This window comes from Biomphalaria glabrata, chromosome 12, assembly GCF_947242115.1.
Source record: "Biomphalaria glabrata chromosome 12, xgBioGlab47.1, whole genome shotgun sequence".
Classification (NCBI taxonomy): domain Eukaryota; kingdom Metazoa; phylum Mollusca; class Gastropoda; family Planorbidae; genus Biomphalaria; species Biomphalaria glabrata.
The window spans coordinates 1,851,425-1,877,073 of record NC_074722.1 but is presented as its reverse complement, the minus strand read 5'-3'; the positions used below and the strand labels follow the sequence as shown (position 1 = coordinate 1,877,073).

The following is a 25,649-nucleotide window of genomic DNA, read 5'->3' as shown; positions in this document are numbered from 1 at the left end:
GACAATCTAGAGATCTAGATCTAAATCTAGTCTATTGTTTTTGTTCATCCTCTCTTTCTTTATAGAGTTATAGCTCAGACATATTATACCAACTGTGTTTCTCTCTTTGTTTTTTTAAGCTGAAAAACAATGGTTTTAGAATAATGGGTTTTGATACTCGGCACTGGTTAAGAGATGCCTAAAAAATATTATGAACACTATTGCTAGCTCTTTGGCCTTTCTAATAATGGCTATTGTTGTTGTTTTCTTTTAGCCACTATCCGAAGTCCAAAAGATGCAGCCTTCTGCTGTTCGTACGAAGGGTTCCAATCACTTCATTTTTTTGAAAGGATCTTCGTTAGATTTCAAAAAAGCTTCTCGCTCGAAAGGGAGCATAACCTCTGACATTGCGAATCTCAACAAAAAGTTGAGATCTAAAACATTTTCAAACATGATGAAAAAACTGTCGCGTCCCATTTTCAAAACGAGATCCAACATGCCTGAGATGCTGGAGCCGAGTATGTCACGGAAGGCGTCCCACCACTGGCCAGGAGCAGAGTCTAGACTGCTGTCTCCAGTGGGGAAAACTGCCCAGGGTTATCCAATTTACAACATTGAAGAGAAGGATGCTTGTAGGACATCAAAGCTAACTCCCTTTGGACAGATATGTGCTGATAGGTTTTCGCGCCGAGCAACGGAAATGTCTTTTGTATTGTTTCCCAGCACGCCCCCTCAGCGGGCTTCCACGCTTAAAATTTCGGACGCCGGTCATTCTGCTTCTGTGGACCGCCAGATGTCAACGTCTGTGGACATGCGCGTGACATGGGGTGCAGACTTACAATTCTCCTGCGGCACGGACAAAATGATTTCCTCTTATATCGACAAGAGATTCTCGGCCTTGAATGAAAGAAGAATCACCAATTTCTACGGCAGGAAAAAGCTGCTGACTAATCAGGAGAAAGGGTCTCTCATGACCTTTGACTCCTATAGGCCAGGGGAGTCTCTGTCCAATGCTTCTTTTGGGGAACACGTGATAACCTTCCCAGTCTTTAGATCTGCAGTTTATACTGGGAAGCCAGTGAAGCTGAAAAACTATTTAGATGACACAACTTACGTAGACACTCTTCACAGTGACGCATTTAGTGTAAGTACCAATATGGGCTATGTAATATATATTTGTCTAGAGTCTAGATCAATGGCTCTAATGTTTTAGATCTTAGGTTTCAAACACAAGAAAACTTACACTTGCTAATGTGTATTTGTTTCAATTTATTGTTCTAAGACTTGAGATCTTCAGCTTTAAGGATTAATGAAACAGTCAGTCTTAAACTGGAAACAGACTGCATTTTATATCATTTCAGCAGTGTTTCCCAAAGTGGGGTATGTGTTCGTCCAGGGTACAGGAAGAGTTTGAGGGGGGGTCCCGTTGCACATGGTTAACTTTGTTGATTTTTTTAAAAATACCCATTTAGTTTATAAATTAAAAATAAAATATAAGTTTAAAATCGTTTTTTTATTTATTATACTTTTTTAACAAACTCAAATACGGTGCTAGTTTACATTTTAAAATAAATTTCTAGAAAGATCCGGAAATGGATAGGGATGTTACAATTTCGGCGACACGCCCCTTTTTTTCAACGTTTCCTTTTTTTTTTTTTTACACTGCTTTTGTTATGTCTTTGAAGAATGCAAAAAAATAAACTCACTTTTTGAATACTTAATTGTGATAAGAGTAATTATTATTTTGTGTATGTAGGCCCAGAAAAAAATATTGATTGTTATTAAAATAAATCTTTCCCCCCTTTCAGGGGAGGGGTACTCAGCATTACAAAAATTCTAGAAGGGTACGCTTAAGTCAAAAGTTTGAGAATCACTGCTATACGAAAAAAAAAAAAAAAAAAAGGTTGCTATTACTTTGAATGATCTAGTAGTTATCAAGCTTGTTTTAAAAGTGGTATATCTCAAGATGTCGTATATAGTTAACTCTATTTGACAAATTACTTTTAGCATTATCTTGTAAGAAACACCTTACATTTGAAAATAGTTCAGAAATTAGGCAGCACTAAAAAGAGTAAGGTGGGGGGATATAATGTCACTTGGGCTAAAAGCCCGTCCTTCCGCCCCCCCCCCCCCCCCCCCCCCCGGGCCCTTCTATTTTTGTGTGGAATAAGCTTTCTGGATGACGGCAATAACAATGTTTGTGATATATAGTTACCTACTACCTGGTTGTATGTCGTGCATTAACCTAATCAATAACTTTACTTTTGAAAACAATGCTAAAAACTTTGAATTTTTAATTGACGAATTTGATATTGAGTCAAGAAGTCATTTTTTTTTTCTTTATTATTATCTTATGTAAAACAGACGTTACTTCAAAAAAAGAAGATGATTACGTCCTATTAGCTCAGAACTATCTTTGCATGGGCTTAAGATTTGTCCTGAGCCCTATATGAGCTGTTGTAGAAGAGGCAATTCTACAAAACATGGAATTATTATTTAAAATGAAATAAATTCAGTTTAGGATTTCCACACTAGATGTGTATAGTGCATGTAACTGACTATGACATGAATTGAAATCACTTTCATGACTCACGTATGCGCCTTGACAGGAATTGAAATGTGACAGTCATCTGTGTATGAGTGCTGTCAAGTCTGAAGTTGTTACCCCGGATGCTGAACGAAGAATAGAAGACACCATAACTCATGCTATGAATTTCCTGGATCAGTTCTACACCTCCATTAAAAAGTAAGACTCTTTTATTTGACCTCAACATTTTTCTGATGTTTGAAATAAAGTCTCACTGGTGGCTCATAATATGTTTTTGAGGGACCAGTGGAAATCCATCTAATGAAACAAGAAGAATATTGAAGAAACATTTTAGTCTAATATGTTATTGAGGGACCAGTGGAAATCCATCTAATAGAACAAGAAGAATATTGAAGAAACATTTTTAGTCTAATATGTTATTGAGGGACCAGTGGAAATTCATCTAATAGAACAAGAAGAATATTGAAGAAACATTTTTAGTCTAATATGTTATTGAGGGACCAGTGGAAATCCATCTAATAGAACAAGAAGAATATTGAAGAAACATTTTTAGTCTAATATGTTATTGAGGGACCAGTGGAAATTCATCTAATGAAACAAGAAGAATATTGAAGAAACATTTTAGTCTAATATGTTATTGAGGGACCAGTGGAAATCCATCTAATAGAACAAGAAGAATATTGAAGAAACATTTTAGTCTAATATGTTATTGAGGGACCAGTGGAAATCCATCTAATGAAACAAGAAGAATATTGAAGAAACATTTTTAGTCTAATATGTTATTGAGGGACCAGTGGAAATTCATCTAATAGAACAAGAAGAATATTGAAGAAACATTTTTAGTCTAATATGTTATTGAGGGACCAGTGGAAATCCATCTAATAGAACAAGAAGAATATTGAAGAAACATTTTTAGTCTAATATGTTATTGAGGGACCAGTGGAAATTCATCTAATGAAACAAGAAGAATATTGAAGAAACATTTTAGTCTAATATGTTATTGAGGGACCAGTGGAAATCCATCTAATAGAACAAGAAGAATATTGAAGAAACATTTTAGTCTAATATGTTATTGAGGGACCAGTGGAAATCCATCTAATGAAACAAGAAGAATATTGAAGAAACATTTTAGTCTAATATGTTATTGAGGGACCAGTGGAAATCCATCTAATGAAACAAGAAGAATATTGAAGAAACATTTTTAGTCTAATATGTTATTGAGGGACCAGTGGAAATTCATCTAATAGAACAAGAAGAATATTGAAGAAACATTTTTAGTCTAATATGTTATTGAGGGACCAGTGGAAATCCATCTAATAGAACAAGAAGAATATTGAAGAAACATTTTTAGTCTAATATGTTATTGAGGGACCAGTGGAAATTCATCTAATGAAACAAGAAGAATATTGAAGAAACATTTTAGTCTAATATGTTATTGAGGGACCAGTGGAAATCCATCTAATAGAACAAGAAGAATATTGAAGAAACATTTTAGTCTAATATGTTATTGAGGGACCAGTGGAAATCCATCTAATAGAACAAGAAGAATATTGAAGAAACATTTTTAGTCTAATATGTTATTGAGGGACCAGTGGAAATTCATCTAATAGAACAAGAAGAATATTGAAGAAACATTTTTAGTCTAATATGTTATTGAGGGACCAGTGGAAATCCATCTAATAGAACAAGAAGAATATTAAAGAAACATTTTTAGTCTAATATGTTATTGAGGGACCAGTGGAAATCCATCTAATGAAACAAGAAGAATATTGTAGAAACATTTTAGTCTAATATGTTATTGAGGGACCAGTGGAAATCCATCTAATAGAAGAAGAAGAATATTGTAGAAACATTTTAGTCTAATATGTTATTGAGGGACCAGTGGAAATTCATCTAATGAAACAAGAAGAATATTGAAGAAACATTTTTAGTCTAATATGTTATTGAGGGACCAGTGGAAATCCATCTAATAGAACAAGAAGAATATTGAAGAAACATTTTTAGTCTAATATGTTATTGAGGGACCAGTGGAAATCCATCTAATAGAACAAGAAGAATATTGAAGAAACATTTTTAGTCTAGCCATTTCAATTATTCTGAGACACGTTATTCATTAGATGCAAAAGAAAATGGTGTCATTGCTCTACTAAAAACAAATTACTATTTGTTCCAGAAGGGTTTGGTTCACTTCCGTTTTCTCTAAGTGTTAACACAATGTTAGGTTGTCACTAATGCTGGCGCAATGTTTGATTGACTAATTGACAGAACGTGTGAATGCCACTAATATCCAATGTTTGATTGACTAATTGACAGAACGTGTGAATGTCACTAATATCCAATGTTTGATTGAATAATTGATAGAACTTGTCAATGTCACTAATGTTGGCACAATGTTTGATTGACTAATTGACAGAACTTGTCAATGTCACTAATATCCAATATTGGGTTGACTGATTGAAAGGACTTATTTGATGCCACTAATGCTGACACAAAGCTGGAGTGACTGATTGAAAGAACTTATGAATGTCACTAATACATAATGTTGGAGTGACTGATTGAAAGAACTTATGAATGTCACTAATACATAATGTTGGAGTGACTGATTGAAAGAACTTATGAATGTCACTAATACATAATGTTGGAGTGACTGATTGAAAGAACTTATGAATGTCACTAATACATAATGTTTTAGTGACTGATTGAAAGAACTTATCAATGTCACTAATACATAATGTTGGAGTGACTGATTGGAAGAACTTACCAATGTCACTAATACATAATGTTGGAGTGACTGATTGAAAGAACTTATCAATGTCACTAATACATAATGTTGGAGTTACTGATTGGAAGAACTTACCAATGTCACTAATACATAATGTTGGAGTGACTGATTGAAAGAACTTATCAATGTCACTAATACATAATGTTGGAGTGACTGATTGGAAGAACTTACCAATGTCACTAATACATAATGTTGGAGTGACTGATTGAAAGAACTTATCAATGTCACTAATACATAATGTTGGAGTGACTGATTGGAAGAACTTACCAATGTCACTAATACATAATGTTGGAGTGACTGATTGAAAGAACTTATCAATGTCACTAATACATAATGTTGGAGTTACTGATTGAAAGAACTTATCAATGTCACTAATACATAATGTTGGAGTGACTGATTGAAAGAACTTATCAATGTCACTAATACATAATGTTTTAGTGACTGATTGAAAGAACTTATCAATGTCACTAATACATAATGTTTTAGTGACTGATTGAAAGAACTTATCAATGTCACTAATACATAATGTTGGAGTGACTGATTGAAAGAACTTATGAATGTCACTAATACATAATGTTTTAGTGACTGATTGAAAGAACTTATGAATGTCACTAATACATAATGTTGCAGTGACTGATTGAAAGAACTTGATAATATCTCTAATGCTGGTACAATGTTTAGTGGACTATTTGACAGAACTTTTTAGTGAGTTGGTAGATGATTTAATGTTTTTAATTTAGCTTTTAATGAAATTCCAGAGGTCATCAACTGGTTGCTTAATGTCTTTTTTTGATACGAATGTTTGTTGAAAGTGTGACTCATGTTGACACAATATTGGATTGACTGATTGAAAGACTTTGATACTCTAGCTTCAAATTGCAGACTGAATTCTCCCGAACACAAGGCAAGGGCCCAGGAAGTGCAATTGTCTATCAAAAAGTCTGGCACTTATGATCTGACAAGGTACGAACTGATATTTGGAGCCAAGATGGCATGGAGGAATGCCCACCGCTGTATTGGACGGATTAATTGGGCAAAGCTACAGGTCAAGTTTTATAATCTAATGTTTTGAATAGCCTTTGTTAAGATATAAAAATACATAGGTCAGTCTTAAGACAGTAAACAGGGGGAACTACTCTATTAACTCTTTTCCAACTAAAGTTGTTTTTTTCTAGTGTGTACTTTTTTGTTTTTGTTAGTGATCTTATTAAAAATCTTTAACAAAAAAAGTTACATTTGAAAAGTTTTAGATCTTTTTACCTTCATATAAATCACTTAGCTTAAATTGAATAAATTCTCTTGTCTTGATCTATAGTTCACAATGCTCTAATTGGACAGGTTTTCGATGCCAGAGGATGTACAACCCCAAAGGAGATGTTTGAAGTGCTGTGCCAACACATTCGCTATTCTACAAATAATGGGAACATAAGGTTAGAAACAGATTGGGTCCGTCTACATGTTTTGTAGGGGAAATAGCCTGACGGCTTCAGCCTTTAGGATAGCATCATGCTGTAATTAACAGTAATAATTCTTAACAGTTGATAAGGGTAAATGGAATACATGTTATATCTAGTTATGATATAGGAAAGTAATGAATTCTACTATTGATAATGTGCAATGGAATACATCGATTGATAATATAAGAAAGTAATGAATTCTACTATTGATAATGTGCAATGGAATACATGTGACATCGATTGATAATATAAGAAAGTAATGACTTCTACTTTTGATAATGTGCAATGGAATACATGTCACATCGATTGATAATATAAGAAAGTATTGAATTCTACTTTTGATGAAGGTAAATTGAATGCATGTATAATCCAGTGGTGATAAAAGAAATCAATTAATTCTACTAATGATGAGGCTAAATCGAATACATATAGCAATCGGTGATAATTTAGGAAATGAAAGCTCTTCTATTTTTGAGGCTAAATGGAAAAGTTGCTATCAGAAATTAAACCTTAAAAGTATTTTGTTGACTCATGTGTCAGTGGTAGAAACTTTTAAAAACTCTTTCTCTCCTAATTAAGGATACCATCGTTGATTTGACCCCATTAAATTAAATTATTTTTTAATTTTATAAACTTTAATTTGTGCATGCATGCATTGTGCATAGGTGGGAAGCGTGGTCGAGAGGCCAAGTGCGCTTGAACTTAGCTTGTCTTGGCTACCTAGAAGGGGTCTCGAGGTTCGACACCCGACTCGGGCAGAGTTGTGTTTACTGAGCGCCTAAAGGCAACTCCTACTCCTAGATACCCCCTTTCCTCCCCCCCCCCCCCCCCCCCCCCCGCCCTATTGGTCCACAAATGAGATTGGACCAAAAGCGCTCTGAGCATGCTATAAGCATGAAAGTAGCGCTATATAAAAGCTATAATTATCATTGTTCTATAATTCTATACCAAAAGTAATGTTTTCTGATTGCAAATAAAAATGTTATTAAAGTTTAACCCTAACTGGGTAGAATGTACAAATGTAAAAAATGAACAATGATGTCGGATGAAGGAAAATAAAGATAAAGGGTTAATACAGTTTCTCATCAGTAAAAGATAATTCTAGCTAGCTAGTTTTTCCGTCTCTCTGTTGCACAGAATATGGGAAGAGGCTGATAATCTATGAATTTTAAAAGGTTGACATTTTCAATACTGCAGAATCAAATTTCAAACTGTTTTTCACTTCTATATCAAACTATAAAGAAATGACTATGTCTAACAAACTTTTCAATTTATCAGGATATGAACCCGGGACCATCAGCAACTCCAAACATTAGTCTAACGCGAGTACCACATGACTAGGCAGCCTCAAATTCTCTCAGAATATTTCTTTTATCTCATGTTTTTCTGTAGGTTCCTAATATTGTCTCCCCATTTCTTCACATCATTTTCGTTCCTTTTTCTTTGTTACTGTATTTTAATGCTTAAAGAAAAGAATGTCAACCAGTTCTTAAGAAATGAAGTGTAAACAAAACTATTTTTACATTTAAATATACAATATACATGCATATATGTAACCCTGCTAGACCAAAAATAAACAAAGGACGTTAGGGACACGAGGCCATAATCAGCAACAAAACAAACAAAAAAGACAAACAACACAAAATAGGATTAAGTGAACTTGTCTGCCCCGATGTTCTTCTCTATCGAGAAAATCTATTTTCAATACAGTCGTTCACCCCTGCTGCAGTAAATTGTTGTTGTTTTAACTCTTTCTCTCCTAACGGACAATACCATCCTTCATTAAACATTATTAAATTAAATTAATGTTTGATTGTATAAACTTTACATGCGTTCCCCTTTAGTTCTAGACCAAATAAAACATTTTCTGATAACAAAGGAAAACGTTATTGAAGCTTAATCAAAAAGGGGTAGTGAAATACTAATGAGCAAAATGAATTCTGTCGGAACGTGGAATATAATTGTGGAGAGAAAGAGTTAAATATAGCATGAAAATAAACACCGTTGCTTGAGTGTACAAAAAATTGAGGTATCTTACGTCTTATCACTGGCCCATGATGTTAATGTGTGAGTTAAAACTCATTTTGTTCAGATGTGCGATGACAGTATTCTACCAGCACATTGACAAACGCGAAGACTACAGGATCTGGAACTCGTATCTCATCAGCTATGCAGCATACATCCTGGAAGATGGCACCCTGATGGGTGATCCCAAGAACTTAGAGTTTACAGAGGTGAGAGCATGCTAGGGGCCTGTTATGGAGTGTTTGTGCGTGTTTGGGACGTGAGCCTGGGTGTAATTATAAAAAAAAAAGTGAAGTAGGCCTTTCAGACCTTCTATGCGATCAATGGGGCAGATGAGGTAAAGGTCATCTGTTTCTGTGGCCCAAGGTTAATGAGAGTGTCATGTGGCCAGCATTATGACCAACCGCCTTTACTTTTCCCCAACTAAAGTCAGGTAAAGCTGGGTGGACTCAAAGGTGCCCAAAAATCTCGAAATTAAAAATCTCTTTACCAAGTCTTTACCAGGATTCAAACCCTGAACCCTCGATTCGGAAGTCAAACGCTTTACCACTCAGGAACCTTGCCTCTATGAGTATAATTATGGTGGATAACTGTTTCTATTTGCTCAATAGATTCTGATGTAACCACAAGATAGATTGTGATGTAGCCACAAGATAGATTCTAATGTAACCACAATATAGATTCTGATGTAGCCACAATATAGTTTCTGATGAAGCCACAAGATAGATTCTGATGTTTCCACAAGATAGTTTCTGATGTAGCCCCAAGATATATTCTGATGTAGCCACAATATAGATTCTGATGTAGCCCCAAGCTAGATTCTGATGTAGCCAAAAGATAGTTTCTGATGTAGCCACATGTTAGATTATGATGTAGCCACAAGATAGATTCTGATGTAGCCAAAAGATAGTTTCTGATGTAGCCACATGTTAGATTCTGATGTAGCCACAAGATAGATTCTGATGTAGCCTCAAGAAAGTCTAGCATGGTTGAGATAAATGTGGGAGGGTAAAAGTAAAAGCAGATAAGAGTGACATGAGAGAAAGTCGTCTATTTCTTAGAGTGACGCTGTATTTTGTTTCAATTAATATCCATCTACATTGAATCTAACAGACTTAATAAAAGTTACATTCACTTCCACCTATCTCTTAATCTTACATATGATCTTTCTGTAGCATAGCCTCTTCCTCTTTGGGTCTGCAGTCTGTGTCCAAGCTTGGCAAGCTTCTAAAGATGTTACATTCAGTTTGGTTTAAAAAGATGTTTTATTCAAATTCTGTAGTAACAACATAATACACCCTAAAATGGTTTTAATTCTGCCACATTCTAATGGGATGCTGGAGAATTCAAGGCAGTTGGTCCACATGGCACCCATGTTTACCATCAGTCAAAAGAAGCAGATGCGTTTTACATTATCTGATCTCATAGATCTTATCGTCTGAAAAAGGAGTGCGTAACTTTTGTTTTTGGTTACTTTACCATGCAGACACAATAGTGGCCTGCATATATTTCTGCATCTAATGCAGACAAAGTCTTACTCCACCAGGAGGTCTATTTGATATTCTGTTCCATTCTTGGACAAAAGTTTTACTTTAGGTTTCATATACTGCCTCTTAAAGTATGGCTCTCAAGACGGCTGGAGTTCAAACCTTGACTCAAACTGAGTGTTTGCTAAGCCCCTGAATGTAGCTTGTAAACATTATCCCCTTCCCCCAACATGATGACAAAGGGAATAGTGCACTGAGCATTCTACAGCAGGAAAGATTTTCTATACAAAAAGCAATTTAAAAAGGAAACAAAAAAATATTTTAAATGTTTCCAGTTTATATCTAGCAGGAAATGAAGTCTCTAATACAAGCTTCCTGTCTTTTAGGAATGTGTAAAGTTGGGATGGCAACCAACATTTGGAAACTTTGATCTTCTGCCCATAGTTGTGTCTGTCCCAGGTCATGATCCTGCATGGTTCCCTCTTCCAGAGGATCTAGTCTTACAAGTCATGATAACACATCCAGAGTAAGTTTTAGGTCATGTTCCTGCATGGTTCCCTCTGCCATAGGATCTAGTCTTACAAGTCATGATAACACATCCAGAGTAAGTTTTAGGTCATGTTCCTGCATGGTTCCCTCTGCCAGAGGATCTAGTCTTACAAGTCATGATAACACATCCAGAGTAAGTTTTAGGTCATGTTCCTGCATGGTTCCCTCTGCCAGAGGATCTAGTCTTACAAGTCATGATAACACATCCAGAGTAAGTTTTAGGTCATGATCCTGCATGGTTCCCTCTGCCAGAGGATCTAGTCTTACAAGTCATGATAACACATCCAGAGTAAGTCTTAGGTCATGGTCCTGCATGGTTCCCTCTGCCAGTGGATCTAGTCTTACAAGTCATGATAACACATCCAGAGTAAGTTTTTTTTTAGGTCTATATCAAACCTCTTTTATCTTGACAAGATGAAAACGTATTAAACCGTTTTTACAAAGCTTATATCAACTCACTCTGTATGTCTGTCTGTCTGTCCGATAAAAAGTTTGGTATTTATAGATAAACACAAATAAAGAAAAATTGTTTGATACGAAGAAGGGAAATGAATCCTTCAGTATTCACAGATACAGCTAAATATGTAGGGTTTTGCCCCCATTGTTAATTGAACACATTATTTCTCCCACAGTTATGCTTGGATCAAGTTGAAAATTTAATATCTATTTATTGTACCTAACAAAACATTAACCAATAAAAAAAAAAGTAACCACTTATTTAATTAATCCTTGGTAATTAATTATTTTGTTTGATATCAAATAAAGGAAATAATCTACATAATTGAGAGATATAGTTGTAAAAGTGGAATTCTTTCTGTTAGATAAGCTTTGTTTTTTTTTTCAGCGTACATGATTTCAACATTGGAAAGACTAGTACATCATTTACATTTGCACACGTTTAAAGCATCTAACAGCATCAAAACAAGTCAAATGTGTACAGGCCTTGTAGCTCTTATAGCTCTCTTGCAAAGGATACATTTTCTCTCATTGGTTCCAAATCCCCAAACTGATTTCTCACAGACACCCCCCGCCCCCAAACACACAAACTCACAATGCACTTTAGTTATGAGGAATAATGGATAAGAGAGAGGATGAGAGGAGACAACTTGAGGGTAGATTTGATTGGAAGGGAGGCAACTTCATTCTCTTAATGTAAAATGTTAGTTGCTTTGAGTTGCTCCCCTTCCTTCCAGCTGGCACTTTGGGATTAGGGCCATGTAAAGTGTTCTTAAAAAGCTTTCTCTAAATAATGTCAACAAATTCAATACATTTTAAACCCTCATCTTAATCAAAAGGTTCAGATGGTTCTCAGATCTTGAGTTGCAGTGGTTTGCTCTGCCAGTCTTGGGGGGTCTCAAACTGGATTGTGGTGGACTCAACTTTACAGCGTGTGCTTTCAGTGGCTGGCATCTGGGGACACAAGTGGCCTCTCGATGCTTCTGCGACCACAACAGATACAACATTATCCCTGTAAGTAGATAGAGTAAAACTTGTGTCTAAGTAAATAGAGTTTAACTTGTGACCCCCAACAGGTACATTATCCCTGTAAGTAGATAGAGTTAAACTTGTGATCACAACAAATACAACATTATCCTTGTAAGTAGGCAAAATCAGAGTGTTTTATAGCAGATGACAGGCTGCAGTATTTTAAAGTCATTTAAAGTCGGTGTTATTCGAAAGTCACAGAACAAATGAAGGTGGCTTTATTTTTAAGTCATTTGTTGAACTGCAATACAATGATTATTTTACTAAATCTTTTTGATCTTTTTTTTTCTTTTGAGTAGTGGCTTAGCATCCATGGCGCGAAGGGGTATAATGAACCTGGGCCCACAACCATTATTGGCCCACAGCTTAAGGCGTACCAACCATGGCGCAAAAATGAGGCCGATACCAAGCATGTGCCCATCATTCATGTCCGAATTGGGCACACATATACTGATATACATGACTTGTATATCTGTTTGTCATCTACAAGACTTCTCGATTTTTTGTGTGTGTTGCACACTAAGTTTGTCTTATTGGGGGGAGTGGGGCCCACCTAGGTATTCTTGACCCGGGCCCACTGGTACCTTGCTACGCCACTGTTTTTGAAGTGACTTCTGCAATTTATAAGATAAGGGAAAGTGCTAATATTCTCTACAAAATTTAATTATCCAACATAAAAATTTCTTCTTTAAAATCTAGAATTGTATTTTGAATGATGTTTCAGAATGATTAATATTCTTTATATCTCTATCTATCTATCTATCTATCAATCTATCTATCTATCTATCTATCTATCTATCTATCTATCTATCTATCTATCTATCTATCTATCTATCTATCTATCTATCTATCTATCTATCTATCTATCTAACTATCTATCTATCTATAGATCTTATCTATCTATCATCTATCTATCATCTATCTATCTATCTATCTATCTATCTATCTATCTATCTATCTATCTATCTATCTATCTATCTATCTATCTATCTATCTATCTATCTATCTATAGATCTTATCTATCTATCATCTATCTATCTATCTATCTATCTATCTATCTATCTATCTATCTATCTATCATCTATCTATCTATCTATCTATCTATCTATCTATCTATCTATCTATCTATAGATCTTATCTATCTATCTATCTATAGATATCTATCTATCTATCTATCTATCTATCTATCTATCTATCTATCTATCTATCTATCTATCTATAGATCTTATCTATCTATCTATCTATCTATCTATCTATCTATCTATCTATCTATCTAACTATCTATCTATCTATCTATCTATAGATCTTATCTATCTATCTATCTATCTCTCTATCTATCTATCTATCTATCTATCTATCTATCTATCTATCTATCTATCTATCTATCTATCTATCTATCTATCTATCTATCTATCTATCTATAGATCTAATCTATCTATCTGTCTTATCTATTTATATTATAGAACAACACATCATTAAATATTGTAACACAAATATGTTTGTGCTCAGCTTGTGGCGTCCAAAATGAGTTTCTCTAAGATGCCCTTATTGGCCCTGGACAGAGTTGTATTAGAAGTGAATGTTGCTGTTCTCTACAGTTTTCTGGTGAGTGCTTTCTGATACTAGTTTATTGTTATTTAGATCTGAGTCGCTCTCTAAGAAACAAAATAAAATTATCTAAACAACATCCTATGACCCATTGCGTATTTCTCTTTGCATTTCTCTTTGCGCAAGCATTACTGGCAATCTAAGAGAGAACATTGCTTGGTAGAGTTTTATCAACTTCAGTGCTTACCTTTTACCTTTACCTATCTCTTAGTCTGTTGGACCGTTGGGGCACCAGGCAAGACTTGTCGACCGTCTTTCTCCATTCCTCCCTTTCTTTTGCCCTGTCTAGAACCTCTCTCAATGGCAGGCCCGTCCATTCTTTAATGTTGTCCTCCCATCGCTTTTTCTGTCTGCCTCTTCTTCTTTTTTCCTGGCACTGTTCCCTGAAGGAAGGTCTTTGCAAGCCCCGTAGATCTTGTAATGTGGCCATAGGTTTTAAGCTTTCGTCTTTTCTTTTTACAATAGTTAGCAGGTCGTCATGGGCTCCGATTGCTGCAGTAACCCTGTCTCTGATTTCTTGGTTTGTGATGCGGTCTTTGAATGTGATGCTTAGGATCCTTCTGTAGCATATTAATTCCATTGCTAGGATCCTCCTCTCAAGCTCTGCATTCAACGTCCACGACTCGCAAGCATCAGTCTGATTTTGGTGCCGAGGGCCAAGCCCTTGTCTTTCCATATTATTTTAAGCTTAGAAAGGGCTGCTGTGGACTGTGCTATTCGGGCCAATAGTTCGGGTTTTGTTCCCTCTTCTGAGACAATAGCTCAGAGGTATTTGAAGCAGCTAACACTAGTTAGCTTTTCACCTACAAAAATGATGCCTCTTTTAAAGCCCTGATGCTTCAATGCTAAGGAAAGCTAAAGTTTATATTGAACAGGAAGGGTGTTTTTTTTTTAAATATCTTATAGAGCACGTTTCTGTGGTATGTTCTAGTTTGTAATTGAAAATGAGTATATGTAGTCATAGTCTGTCGTGTGTTATCTTCGTGTAGTCTCTCTTGTTCTAATGGTCATGTGTTTATCAAGTTTGTTCTTAGTGTGTTGTGTCAAGTCTTCAGTTGGTGTGTGTTAGTCTTCAGTTGGTGTGTGTCAGTCTTCAGTTGGTGTGTGTCAGTCTTCATTTGGTCTCTGTCAGTCTTCAGTTGGTGTGTGTCAGTCTTCAGTTGGTGTGTGTCAGTCTTCAGTTGGTGTGTGTCAGTCTTCATTTGGTCTCTGTCAGTCTTCAGTTGGTGTGTGTCAGTCTTCAGTTGGTGTGTGTCAGTCTTCAGTTGGTGTGTGTCAGTCTTCAGTTGGTGTGTGTCAGTCTTCAGTTGGTGTGTGTCAGTCTTCAGTTGGTGTGTGTCAGTCTTCAGTTGGTCTGTGTTAGTCTTCAGTTGGTCTTTATCAGTCTTCAGTTGGTGTGTGTCAGTCTTCAGTTGGTGTGTGTCAGTCTTCAGTTGGTTTGTCAGTCTTCAGTTGGTGTGTGTCAGTCTTCAGTTGGTGTGTGTCAGTCTTCAGTTGGTGTGTGTCAGTCTTCAGTTGGTGTGTGTCAGTCTACAGTTGTTATGTGTCAGTCTTCAGTTGTTCTGTGTCAGTCTTCAGTTGGTCTCTGTCAGTCTTCAGTTGGTGTGTGTCAGTCTTCAGTTGTTCTGTGTCAGTCTTCAGTTTGTGTATGTTATTCTTCAGTTGGTGTGTGTCAGTCTTCAGTTGTTCTGTGTCAGTCTTCAGTTGGTGTGTGTCAGTCTTCAGTTGGTGTGTGTCAGTCTTCAGTTGGTCTGTGTCAGTCTTCAGTTGGTGTGTGTCAGTCTTCAGTTGGTGTGTGTGTCAGTCTTCAGTTGTTCTGTGTCAGTCTTCAGTTGGTCTGTGTCAGTCTTCAGTTGGTGTGTGTCAGTCTTCAGTTGGTGTGTGTCAGTCTTCAGTTGGTGTGTGTCAGTCTTCAGTTGGTCATCTATTCATTTGAATAAAAATGAAGTTATTTTTTTTTAATCTCTGTGTTTGTAATTAATTTATTAGTGATAATATAATATAGTCCACTTTTCAGTGACTTCCTGGTTGAGTGTTATTTACTTCCGACCGTCGCCTTGATAGCCCCAAACTCAAACCCATCTGCTGCCAGATAAACTTGTAGATAATAATCTTCACTTTTGAAGGAACATCCAAATCTTGTCAAATAAAAACAAGGCTTTCCATCGGAATCAATAAAGCAGTCTTAGTTCAGTGTTTCCCAAATTGTTTTTCATGGAGCCCTAATGTTCCATGGAGCCCTAATGTCCCACAGATCACTAATGTTCCATGAAGCCTGAATAGATATTCCACAAACAATTGGAATAATTAACTAGTAGGCCACTACGTGAATTAATTTCTGTAAAAAAATAAGTAAAGAGTTCCGCTAAATACTCCGAATGTGCAAAGTGTTCCGTTATGGAAAAAGTTTGAGACACACTGTCTTAGTCTTTAAAATGTGTGTAAAATTCTTACGATTTTTTTTTACATTTGGTCAGTTGTTTGAGACAAACATCTATAAAAAAGCTAACAAGATCCTCGAAATAAAGAATCACCCTTTGTGTCAGGATTTTGTGATTTTACCATCACAAAAGAGATACAAGACACCGATAGCAAAGACAAACAGACACAAACACTCTTTTGTTCCCCTGGCAATCAAATCATTAAATAAGAACAATCTGGTATAAACTTTGTCACATGTAAATTATGAGTGAGTCTGGTGTGAATGTACACTTTGGTTTCTTATAGTTATAATGTTTTTTGTTTGGTGTAATGCACAAATTGTAAGACAAATTTCCATACGGATAATAAAGATTATTATTATTATTATTATTATTATTATTATTTGGATACCCTGGGTATTGTAGAAAGCCAATGTGACCATCGTAGACCATCATGGGGCCAGCAATGCATTTCTGTACCATCTGGACAATGAGTACAAGGTTAGGGGAGGATGTCCTGCTCACTGGCCCTCCATTGTGCCTCCGTTGACCTCTTCTCTCCTCGGAGTGTTCCACCAGGAGATGTTAATGTATTGGTTGAAACCTTCCTTTGAGTACCAGGTAATCTCAAGTTTTTCAGGGAAAAAAAGTCACAAGAAATAGTAATAACTTTAATAACAGCTTATCTGTCTAAGATTGTATTTTATATGTATTTTAAGATAATTAATCTAATTGGGTTGTGCTTGTAAAGCTCTTGGCAAAAAAATAATTAATTTGAAGCTGATATTTGTGGCTTTTGACAAGTCCTTTCCAGAATTCCTTCAAAAATAAAGATTATTTTATCCAAGTCTAAACGTCTTACAGGAAGTGCTATTAGAAATTGGACATTTTAAAAATTATCAGCTTTTTTTTATATATAAAGTAAAAGATTGACAATGTATTTTAGTAACTAGAACTACTTTGTAGTGTTATGCTTGAGTTAATTTGTTATTTCTGTTGAGTAACTTCAGGAAGCAGCTTGGGTTGGCTATCAGTGGAAAAGTCCTGGCTTCAGTGACGGTAGCGTTAGCTCTGCTAGTCTAAAGAAAAAACAAGACAACTCCAAGTAGGTTTTACTGTGATCTACTGTCATTCAGATAGCTGTGTTTGGAATTGTTCTGCAACAAGGCTTTATAGGGGTGGGTTTACAGAAAGAAATAATGGTGGATCCTGTGGGCAGTTAGTGGACATGTTAGTGGGCAGTTAGTGGGCATGTTAGCTTAATAGCATGAGAATTTAAAGTTAATCACAATCTTTCAAAATGGGCATTGTGGTTGAGGGGTAAAGTGCTTGGCTTCAAAACCATTGTGTCTCGAGTTCAAATTCCAGTTAAGACTGGGATTTTTGAGCTTCCAGATTTTTAGAATGACCCTAAGTCCCATCCGCTCTAAGGGGTGCTTGACATATGTTGGGGAAGTAAAAGTCTGTCATTGTGCTGGCCACATGACACCCACATTAACCACAGGCCATAGAAACATGAGCTATACATCATCTGCTCCCATTGATCACAAGGTCTGAAAGGGGAACCATTTAATCTAATAGAAAGTATTTGTCCAATTTATTATTTTGTTACTGTTGATGATGAAAATAATTTTGATACCATCCACTGACCTAAAACTGCTTTGACTATTAGGCCTGCTATCCCTAAGACTATTGTGAGAATCATGATGTAATATCTATATATCTGAGGTCCATGATACAATTCCTATGGCTCACCTTCTTTTAGTGAGGTCCATAATACTATCTCAATGACTATTGTGAGGTCAATGAGACTATCCCAAGGACTTTTGTGACTGCCATGATACTATCCCAATGACTAATGTGAAATCTATGATACATTTCCAATGACTATATTAATGCCATGATACAATACTTATGACAATCTTGAGGTCTCTAATACAATACATATGTCTTGTGAGATTTATGATACAATACCTATCACTATTGTTATGTCTGTGATACAAAACTTATGACTTGTTAGGTTTAGGGGGTTAGGCCATTAATAGAATATGCATCCTCTGATTGGGGCCCCTGAACTCAATATAAATATTAAGAAACTGGAACAGACACAAAATAGAGCAGTGAGATTCATAACAAACAAATATTCACATTTGACTAGAGTAACACCTTTAGTAAAATCATTAGAGGCCCTTCAGGATATAAGACTCAAAAGTAAAGTAACAATTATACATAAAACCCTGAACCATAATCTTCAAATCCAAAAACAAAATTTAATAAAATACTCAGAAAGACACAAAGATAAAGGCACATTCCTCGTCCCATATGCTAGGACAGATTTGTACAAATACTCCTTCTTCCCTAATGCTATTAGAGCATGCAATGGGTTGCCTGAGTCAGCCAGGAAAACCAATGACTTGGCAGAAATACAAGTCATTGATTAACATGCATGATGTTTGATCTAGGGACACTCATAGGGCGTAGCCATCTTCTTTTTTGAAGTAACATCTGTATTTTATAAGATAAGACCACATGTTCCTGATATACTTCCTGCCTGAAAACTAAAACTTCATTCCGTCCTCAGGTGTATGGTGCTATCTCTCAGACTTCTACCGGAAACTTTCAGCTCCAAAATTAACTGCGTCATTTTGTTTGCTACTGAGACTGGCAGATCAGAGATTTTCTCCAACATTCTGCGGAAAATTTTTCAATGTGCTTTTCAGGTTGAGGTAAGAGCAGTGCGTTTGTGTGCGTGTTTGTGTGTGTGTTGTGTGTGTTTGTGTGTGTGTGTGTTACCCATGTCATAGTACTATCTTGATTTTTGTCTACTTGGGGCTACCTATGTCTGAGTACTATCTTGATATCTGTCTAATAGGGGCTACCTATGTCTTAGTACTATCCTGAATTATGTCCACTAGGTGCTACCTATGCCTCAGTACTATCCTGAATTATGTCCACTAGGTGCTACCTATGTCTCAGTACTATCCTGAATTATGACCACTAGGTGCTACCTATGTCTCAGTACCATCCTCAATTATATCCACTAGGTGCTACCTGTGTCTCTACTATCCTGAATTATGTCCACTAGGTGCTACCTATGTCTCAGTACCATCCTGAATAATGTCCACTAGGTGCTACCTATGTCTCAGTACTATCCTGAATTATGTCCACTAGGTGCTACCTGTGTCTCTACTATCCTGAATTATGTCCACTAGGTGCTACCTATGTCTCAGTACCATCCTGAATTATGTCCACTAGGTGCTACATCTGTCTCAGTACCATCCTGAATTATGTCCACTAGGTGCTACCTGTGTCTCTACTATCCTGACACATGTCCAATAGGTGCTACCTATGTCTCAGTACCATCCTGAATTATGTCCTCTATGTGCTACCTGTGTCTCAGTACTATCCTGAATTATGTCCAATAGGTGCTACCTATGTGTCAGTACCATCCTGAATTATGTTCTCTATGTGCTACCTGTGTCTCAGTACTATCCTGAATTATGTTCACTGGGTGCTACCTGTCTCAATACCATCCTGAATTATGTCCACTAGGTGCTACCTGTCTCAGTACCATCCTGAATTATGCCCACTAGGTGCTACCTGTCTCAGTACCATCCTGAATTATGTCCACTAGGTGCTACCTATGTCTCAGTACTATCCTGAATTATGTCCACTAGGTGCTACCTATGTCTCAGTACTATCCTGAATTATGTCCACTAGGTGCTACCTATGTCTCAGTACCATCCTGAATTATGTCCACTAGGTGCTACCTATGTCTCAATACTATCCTGAATTATGTCCACTGGGTGCTACATATGTCTCAGTACTATCCTTAATTATGTCCACTAGGTGCTACCTGTCTCAGTACCATCCTGAATTATGTCCACTAGGTGCTACCTATGTCTCAGTACCATCTTCAATTATGTCCACTAGGTGCTACCTATGTCTCAGTACCATCCTCAATTATATCCACTAGGTGCTACCTGTGTCTCTACTATCCTGAATTATGTCCACTAGGTGCTACCTGTGTCTCTACTATCCTGAATTATGTCCACTAGGTGCTACCTATGTCTCAGTACCATCCTGAATTATGTCCACTAGGTGCTACCTCTGTCTCAGTACCATCCTGAATTATGTCCACTAGGTGCTACCTGTGTCTCTACTATCCTGACACATGTCCAATAGGTGCTACCTATGTCTCAGTACCATCCTCAATTATGTCCACTAGGTGCTACCTATGTCTCAGTACCATCCTGAATAATGTCCACTAGGTGCTACCTATGTCTCAGTACTATCCTGAATTATGTCCACTAGGTGCTACCTGTGTCTCTACTATCCTGAATTATGTCCACTAGGTGCTACCTATGTCTCAGTACCATCCTGAATTATGTCCACTAGGTGCTACCTCTGTCTCAGTACCATCCTGAATTATGTCCACTAGGTGCTACCTGTGTCTCTACTATCCTGACACATGTCCAATAGGTGCTACCTATGTCTCAGTACCATCCTGAATTATGTCCTCTATGTGCTACCTGTGTCTCAGTACTATCCTGAATTATGTCCAATAGGTGCTACCTATGTGTCAGTACCATCCTGAATTATGTTCTCTATGTGCTACCTGTGTCTCAGTACTATCCTGAATTATGTTCACTGGGTGCTACCTGTCTCAATACCATCCTGAATTATGTCCACTAGGTGCTACCTGTCTCAGTACCATCCTGAATTATGCCCACTAGGTGCTACCTGTCTCAGTACCATCCTGAATTATGTCCACTAGGTGCTACCTGTGTCTCAGTACTATCCTGAATTATGTCCACTAGGTGCTACCTATGTCTCAGTACTATCCTGAATTATGTCCACTAGGTGCTACCTATGTCTCAGTACTATCCTGAATTATGTCCACTAGGTGCTACCTATGTCTCAGTACCATCCTGAATTATGTCCACTAGGTGCTACCTATGTCTCAATACTATCCTGAATTATGTCCACTGGGTGCTACATATGTCTCAGTACTATCCTTAATTATGTCCACTAGGTGCTACCTGTCTCAGTACCATCCTGAATTATGTCCACTAGGTGCTACCTATGTCTCAGTACCATCCTCAATTATGTCCACTAGGTGCTACCTATGTCTCAGTACCATCCTCAATTATATCCACTAGGTGCTACCTGTGTCTCTACTATCCTGAATTATGTCTCCACTAGGTGATACCTATGTCTCAGTAGGTCTACTATCTTGATTTTCGTCCATTGTGTGCTACCCATGTCTCAGTACTATCTTGATTTCTGTCCACTAGGTGCTACCTATGTCCCGGTATTATCTGGAGATCCTGGCTCATGAGTCTCTAGTTTTAATCGTAACCGACACTTATGGGAATGGTGAGCCACCTTACAATGGTCAGGTAGGTTGTAACAGCCTGGCAGGGATAGAGTAATAAATGCTTAGGAATAAATAACATGTTTTGACCAGTACATTCTATAGTTTTTCTTTGTCATAGAAGAATCTGTTTTAAAACTAGGAGTTTGCTAAAAGTCTGTTTGAAAAAAGAGGATATGAAATTATTGGAAACTCGTAAGTGCTAGTCTTGTCATATTTGTGTTAATTTTTTTATTTTAAATTTAAATTGTTAATATTTTCAATGTATTCATGTGAGTGTTTTAGTTTATAAATTGTTTCTTATTGAAAAATATACACTTTGCATTACCCCTGGAGGTGAGCTAAATCCTAACAGAAATAGTTGGATTGAAATCTTAATTTCGTTTCTTACTTTTGGTCTTGTACATCACGCATACAAATAATACAATTAATAGAAACATTTCCGGACAGAAACAGTTTTAAAAATGTTTTGATTGACATTGTCATCAAACCAGCTTCTTTAACTTAATTGTAAATCCTGGGCATATGAGACATGTATAAATCATGTGCATTTGAACAATTGGAAATATTATGAATGCACACAATAACATTTGTCCCCAGTTTTTGCTAATTTAAGACTAAGACTGCTTTATTGATCCTTACGGAAATTAGTTGTGATTACAAGGACTCTTTTCTCATATAAAGACAACACAACAGAAACATACACATAAATACAACAGACAGCATAAAGAGTTCATTCAGCGACTACACACAGGTATCTTGGTGCATTTTATGTTCCCTGATCAATTTATTCCTTTTTTTATGGCTATGTCATGTGTTGGTTTACAGATGTCCATATCCATTGCTATTTTTTTTTTTTAAAAATTTAGGTGCGAGTACTCAGTGACGGATTGCCTGTTTTTTAACTCCTAATAAAGTAATAGTAAACGCTAAAATACAAGAAAAGTATTAATTTTTTCCCCAAATTGAAAAAGGTGCCGATATGCCATACCGGTGCGTACCGTCACCAAAAAAAAAGCACTGTCCTTAATATGCCTTATCTATTCCTCAGGTTCTTAACCCCCATCAAGTCTTACAGAACCTATGTTCAGCTGTCTAGTATCAAGGATAGAAATAACTTAGAAGTTAAAAACTTATTTGAAACTGGGGACTTCTTACAAAATGTCAGGTAGGCGACTTTCATCAACACTACATACCTTAACATCTATTTATTGGAGATGTAATTCTGGGTTCTTATGCACTGTATATTCTGTGTAAAGCTTGAGTCATACAAGACCACAACGAAGATTAAAATACACTGAACGACACTTAATGTCAGCAATATTTATTACATAGTAATTACATATTTATTACATACAATAGATAGGTCGATGTAGATCTTTCCAGCCATAACTCGCTAGTAACATACATAATTACAACATAGACTTATCATGTATAGTATCCCAATATTGAAAATTATACAAAATCCAGCAAACACAAAGTTAATCATAAAATACATTCTCTCTCCACTTTACTTTAGAAATGACTGCCCCTAAACTTTCACTTCCTGTCTAGAGTTCAGAGGTTTTCTCTTGCTCTTGCCACGGTTTATAACAATAACAATATGGATGCAACACACACACACATACTTTAAATAATGAATTTAAAAAAATGTATGTACTTTCATTGTCTTTAGGCAACCCCTAGCAAAGTGTCATTCCACTCCCAAGGTGGTCATGACCCACCAATTGAGATCCACTAGTGAAAGGTATCATAAGCTGGTTGGAGCTCCAAACTGTGTTACCCTGACAGAGACTGGTTATGTTACATTTATAATTGCTAGATATAATGATTGTGTGGACCATGTCACTGTAACCCAGATCTGATTGATTCAATGCAAGAAAATATCCAGACACACCTGAGACCTAGACACACCTGACCTGATCTTAATTTTTAACTAGTTTTTATGTATTATTAAATTATAAAAAAGTTAAACACCCCTCTTAGACCTTGCCATCTATAGGGCAGATGATGTGAAGGTCACCTTTTTAAATGGCTGAAAGTTAATGAAGGTGTCATGTGGCCAGCACAACAAACCAACTGCCTTTACCCTACACAACTAATGTACCCATTAGAGTTGGGTGGACTGTCCTAAAAACATTTTAAAATTCATCACCGAGATTCAAACCCAAGACACTTTGGTTCAAAGGCCAAGTGCTTTACCACTCAGCCACCATGCCTCCTTGATATTAAATGTCATTTATATTTCCTTGCTGCATATTTTCATTTCTTTCTTTCAGAGTCCAACAATAACAATAGTATCATTTTGTAGAGCATATCTTCTATGGTCCTATAACATGTTCAGTGTACTCTGGCCAAATCTGTTTTGTGGACATATAAGAGACATATATGAGAGACAAAATGAGAGACAAAATGAGAGACATATATGAGAGACATATATGAGAGACAAAATGAGAGACATATATGAGAGACAAAATGAGAGACATATATGAGAGACAAAATGAGAGACATATATGAGAGACAAAATGAGAGACATATATGAGAGACAAAATGAGAGACATATATGAGAGACATATATGAGAGACATATGAGAGACAGGGTATCTGAGAATGTTTGTGTCACCTTGAGGCGCTCAGCAAAGGTTAAATCTTATCTTATCTTATATCATACAGACATTACTTCAAAAAAGAAGATAATTCGGTCCTATGTGTCATGCATTTAGTCATGCATATTAACCAATGACCTAAATTCAGCCAAGTCACTGGTTTTCCTGGCTAGCTCAGGCAACCCATTTCATGCTCTAATAGCACTAGGGAAGAACAAGTATTTGTACAAATTTGTCCTAGAATATGGGACGAGGAATGTGCCTTTATCTTTGTGTCTTTCAGAGTATTTTATTAAATTTTGTATTTGAAGATTATGGTTCAGTGTTTTATGTATAATTGCTACTTTACTTTTAAGTCTTCTATCCTGAAGGCTTTCTAAATTTAGTGATTTGCTAAAGGCGTTACTCTAGTCAAATGTGAATATTTGTTTGTTATGAGTCTCACTGCTCTATTTTGTGTCTGTTCCAGTTTCTTAATGTTTTCTTGAGTTGAGGGGTCCCAAACAGAGGATGCATATTCTATTATTGGCCTAACTAATGTTAATCTTGAATATAGAATTCATAATCCACACTGGGCTTTGAACTGGAGCTCCTTTGATTAAGTAGCCAAGCAGTTTATGTCAGTCACAGTTTCTTTATCTTAGCTTCTTATCTTATATAAAACAGACGTTGCTTCAAAAAAGAAGATGATTACGTCCTATGCGTCATGCATTTAGTCATGCATATTAACCAATGACTTAAATTCTGCCAAGTCATTGGTTTTCCTGGCTAGCTCAGGCAACCCATTCCATGCTCAATAGCACTAGGGAAGAAGGAGTATTTGTAGAAATTTGTCCTAGCATATGGGATGAGGAATGTGTCTTTATTTTTGTGACTTTCAGAGTATTTTATTAAATTTTGTTTTTTGTATTTGAAGATTATGGTTCCTTTTCTTTCCCTCTCAAGGTATTCCATATTTTCCTTGGTATCGGAGCATTACCGCCACATTGGTGCATTCGGCAAATACCTGAACAACATCTTCCAAGAACTCGGGGCTTCCATAATTTATCCCATTGAACTGGGTAATGTGCATTTCGGTCTGGAGAGTAGCTTTTACAAATGGGCAGACGGGGTCTACAAGGTTTGTCTTCAACAATGTTATCTGTGGGTTTTTTTTGGTTGGTTACTATTTAATAAAGTAAGATGAGAAAAGTACTAGTATGCTAAGTGCAATTTAAAAATGTTTGCTGTAAAATGTTTGACATGTTTCGGATGTTCCTTGAGAGTTGAAGATAGTTTACTTCCTAGTCTAAACCTCCCGCAGGTAGACAGGGGATGGGAGCGGGCA

The 25,649-nt window shown here is 36.4% G+C and overlaps 1 protein-coding gene across 1 annotated transcript in view; it reads left to right on the top strand.

Moving 5' to 3' along the window:
• The window catches only part of LOC106050309 (nitric oxide synthase-like), a 59,277-nt gene that overhangs the window by 14,189 nt on the left and 19,439 nt on the right, over positions 1 to 25,649 (top strand). The window contains exons 2-16 of the mRNA XM_056006619.1: positions 254 to 1,123; positions 2,589 to 2,725; positions 6,192 to 6,354; positions 6,648 to 6,739; positions 8,859 to 9,000; positions 10,665 to 10,804; positions 12,123 to 12,297; positions 13,822 to 13,917; positions 16,767 to 16,961; positions 17,351 to 17,445; positions 18,922 to 19,066; positions 21,638 to 21,742; positions 21,860 to 21,912; positions 22,769 to 22,885; positions 25,268 to 25,442. Coding sequence (XP_055862594.1) covers positions 275 to 1,123; positions 2,589 to 2,725; positions 6,192 to 6,354; positions 6,648 to 6,739; positions 8,859 to 9,000; positions 10,665 to 10,804; positions 12,123 to 12,297; positions 13,822 to 13,917; positions 16,767 to 16,961; positions 17,351 to 17,445; positions 18,922 to 19,066; positions 21,638 to 21,742; positions 21,860 to 21,912; positions 22,769 to 22,885; positions 25,268 to 25,442 — 2,679 coding nt within the window. The 5' untranslated portion in view covers positions 254 to 274. The remainder of the gene's footprint in view (positions 1 to 253; positions 1,124 to 2,588; positions 2,726 to 6,191; positions 6,355 to 6,647; positions 6,740 to 8,858; positions 9,001 to 10,664; positions 10,805 to 12,122; positions 12,298 to 13,821; positions 13,918 to 16,766; positions 16,962 to 17,350; positions 17,446 to 18,921; positions 19,067 to 21,637; positions 21,743 to 21,859; positions 21,913 to 22,768; positions 22,886 to 25,267; positions 25,443 to 25,649) is intronic.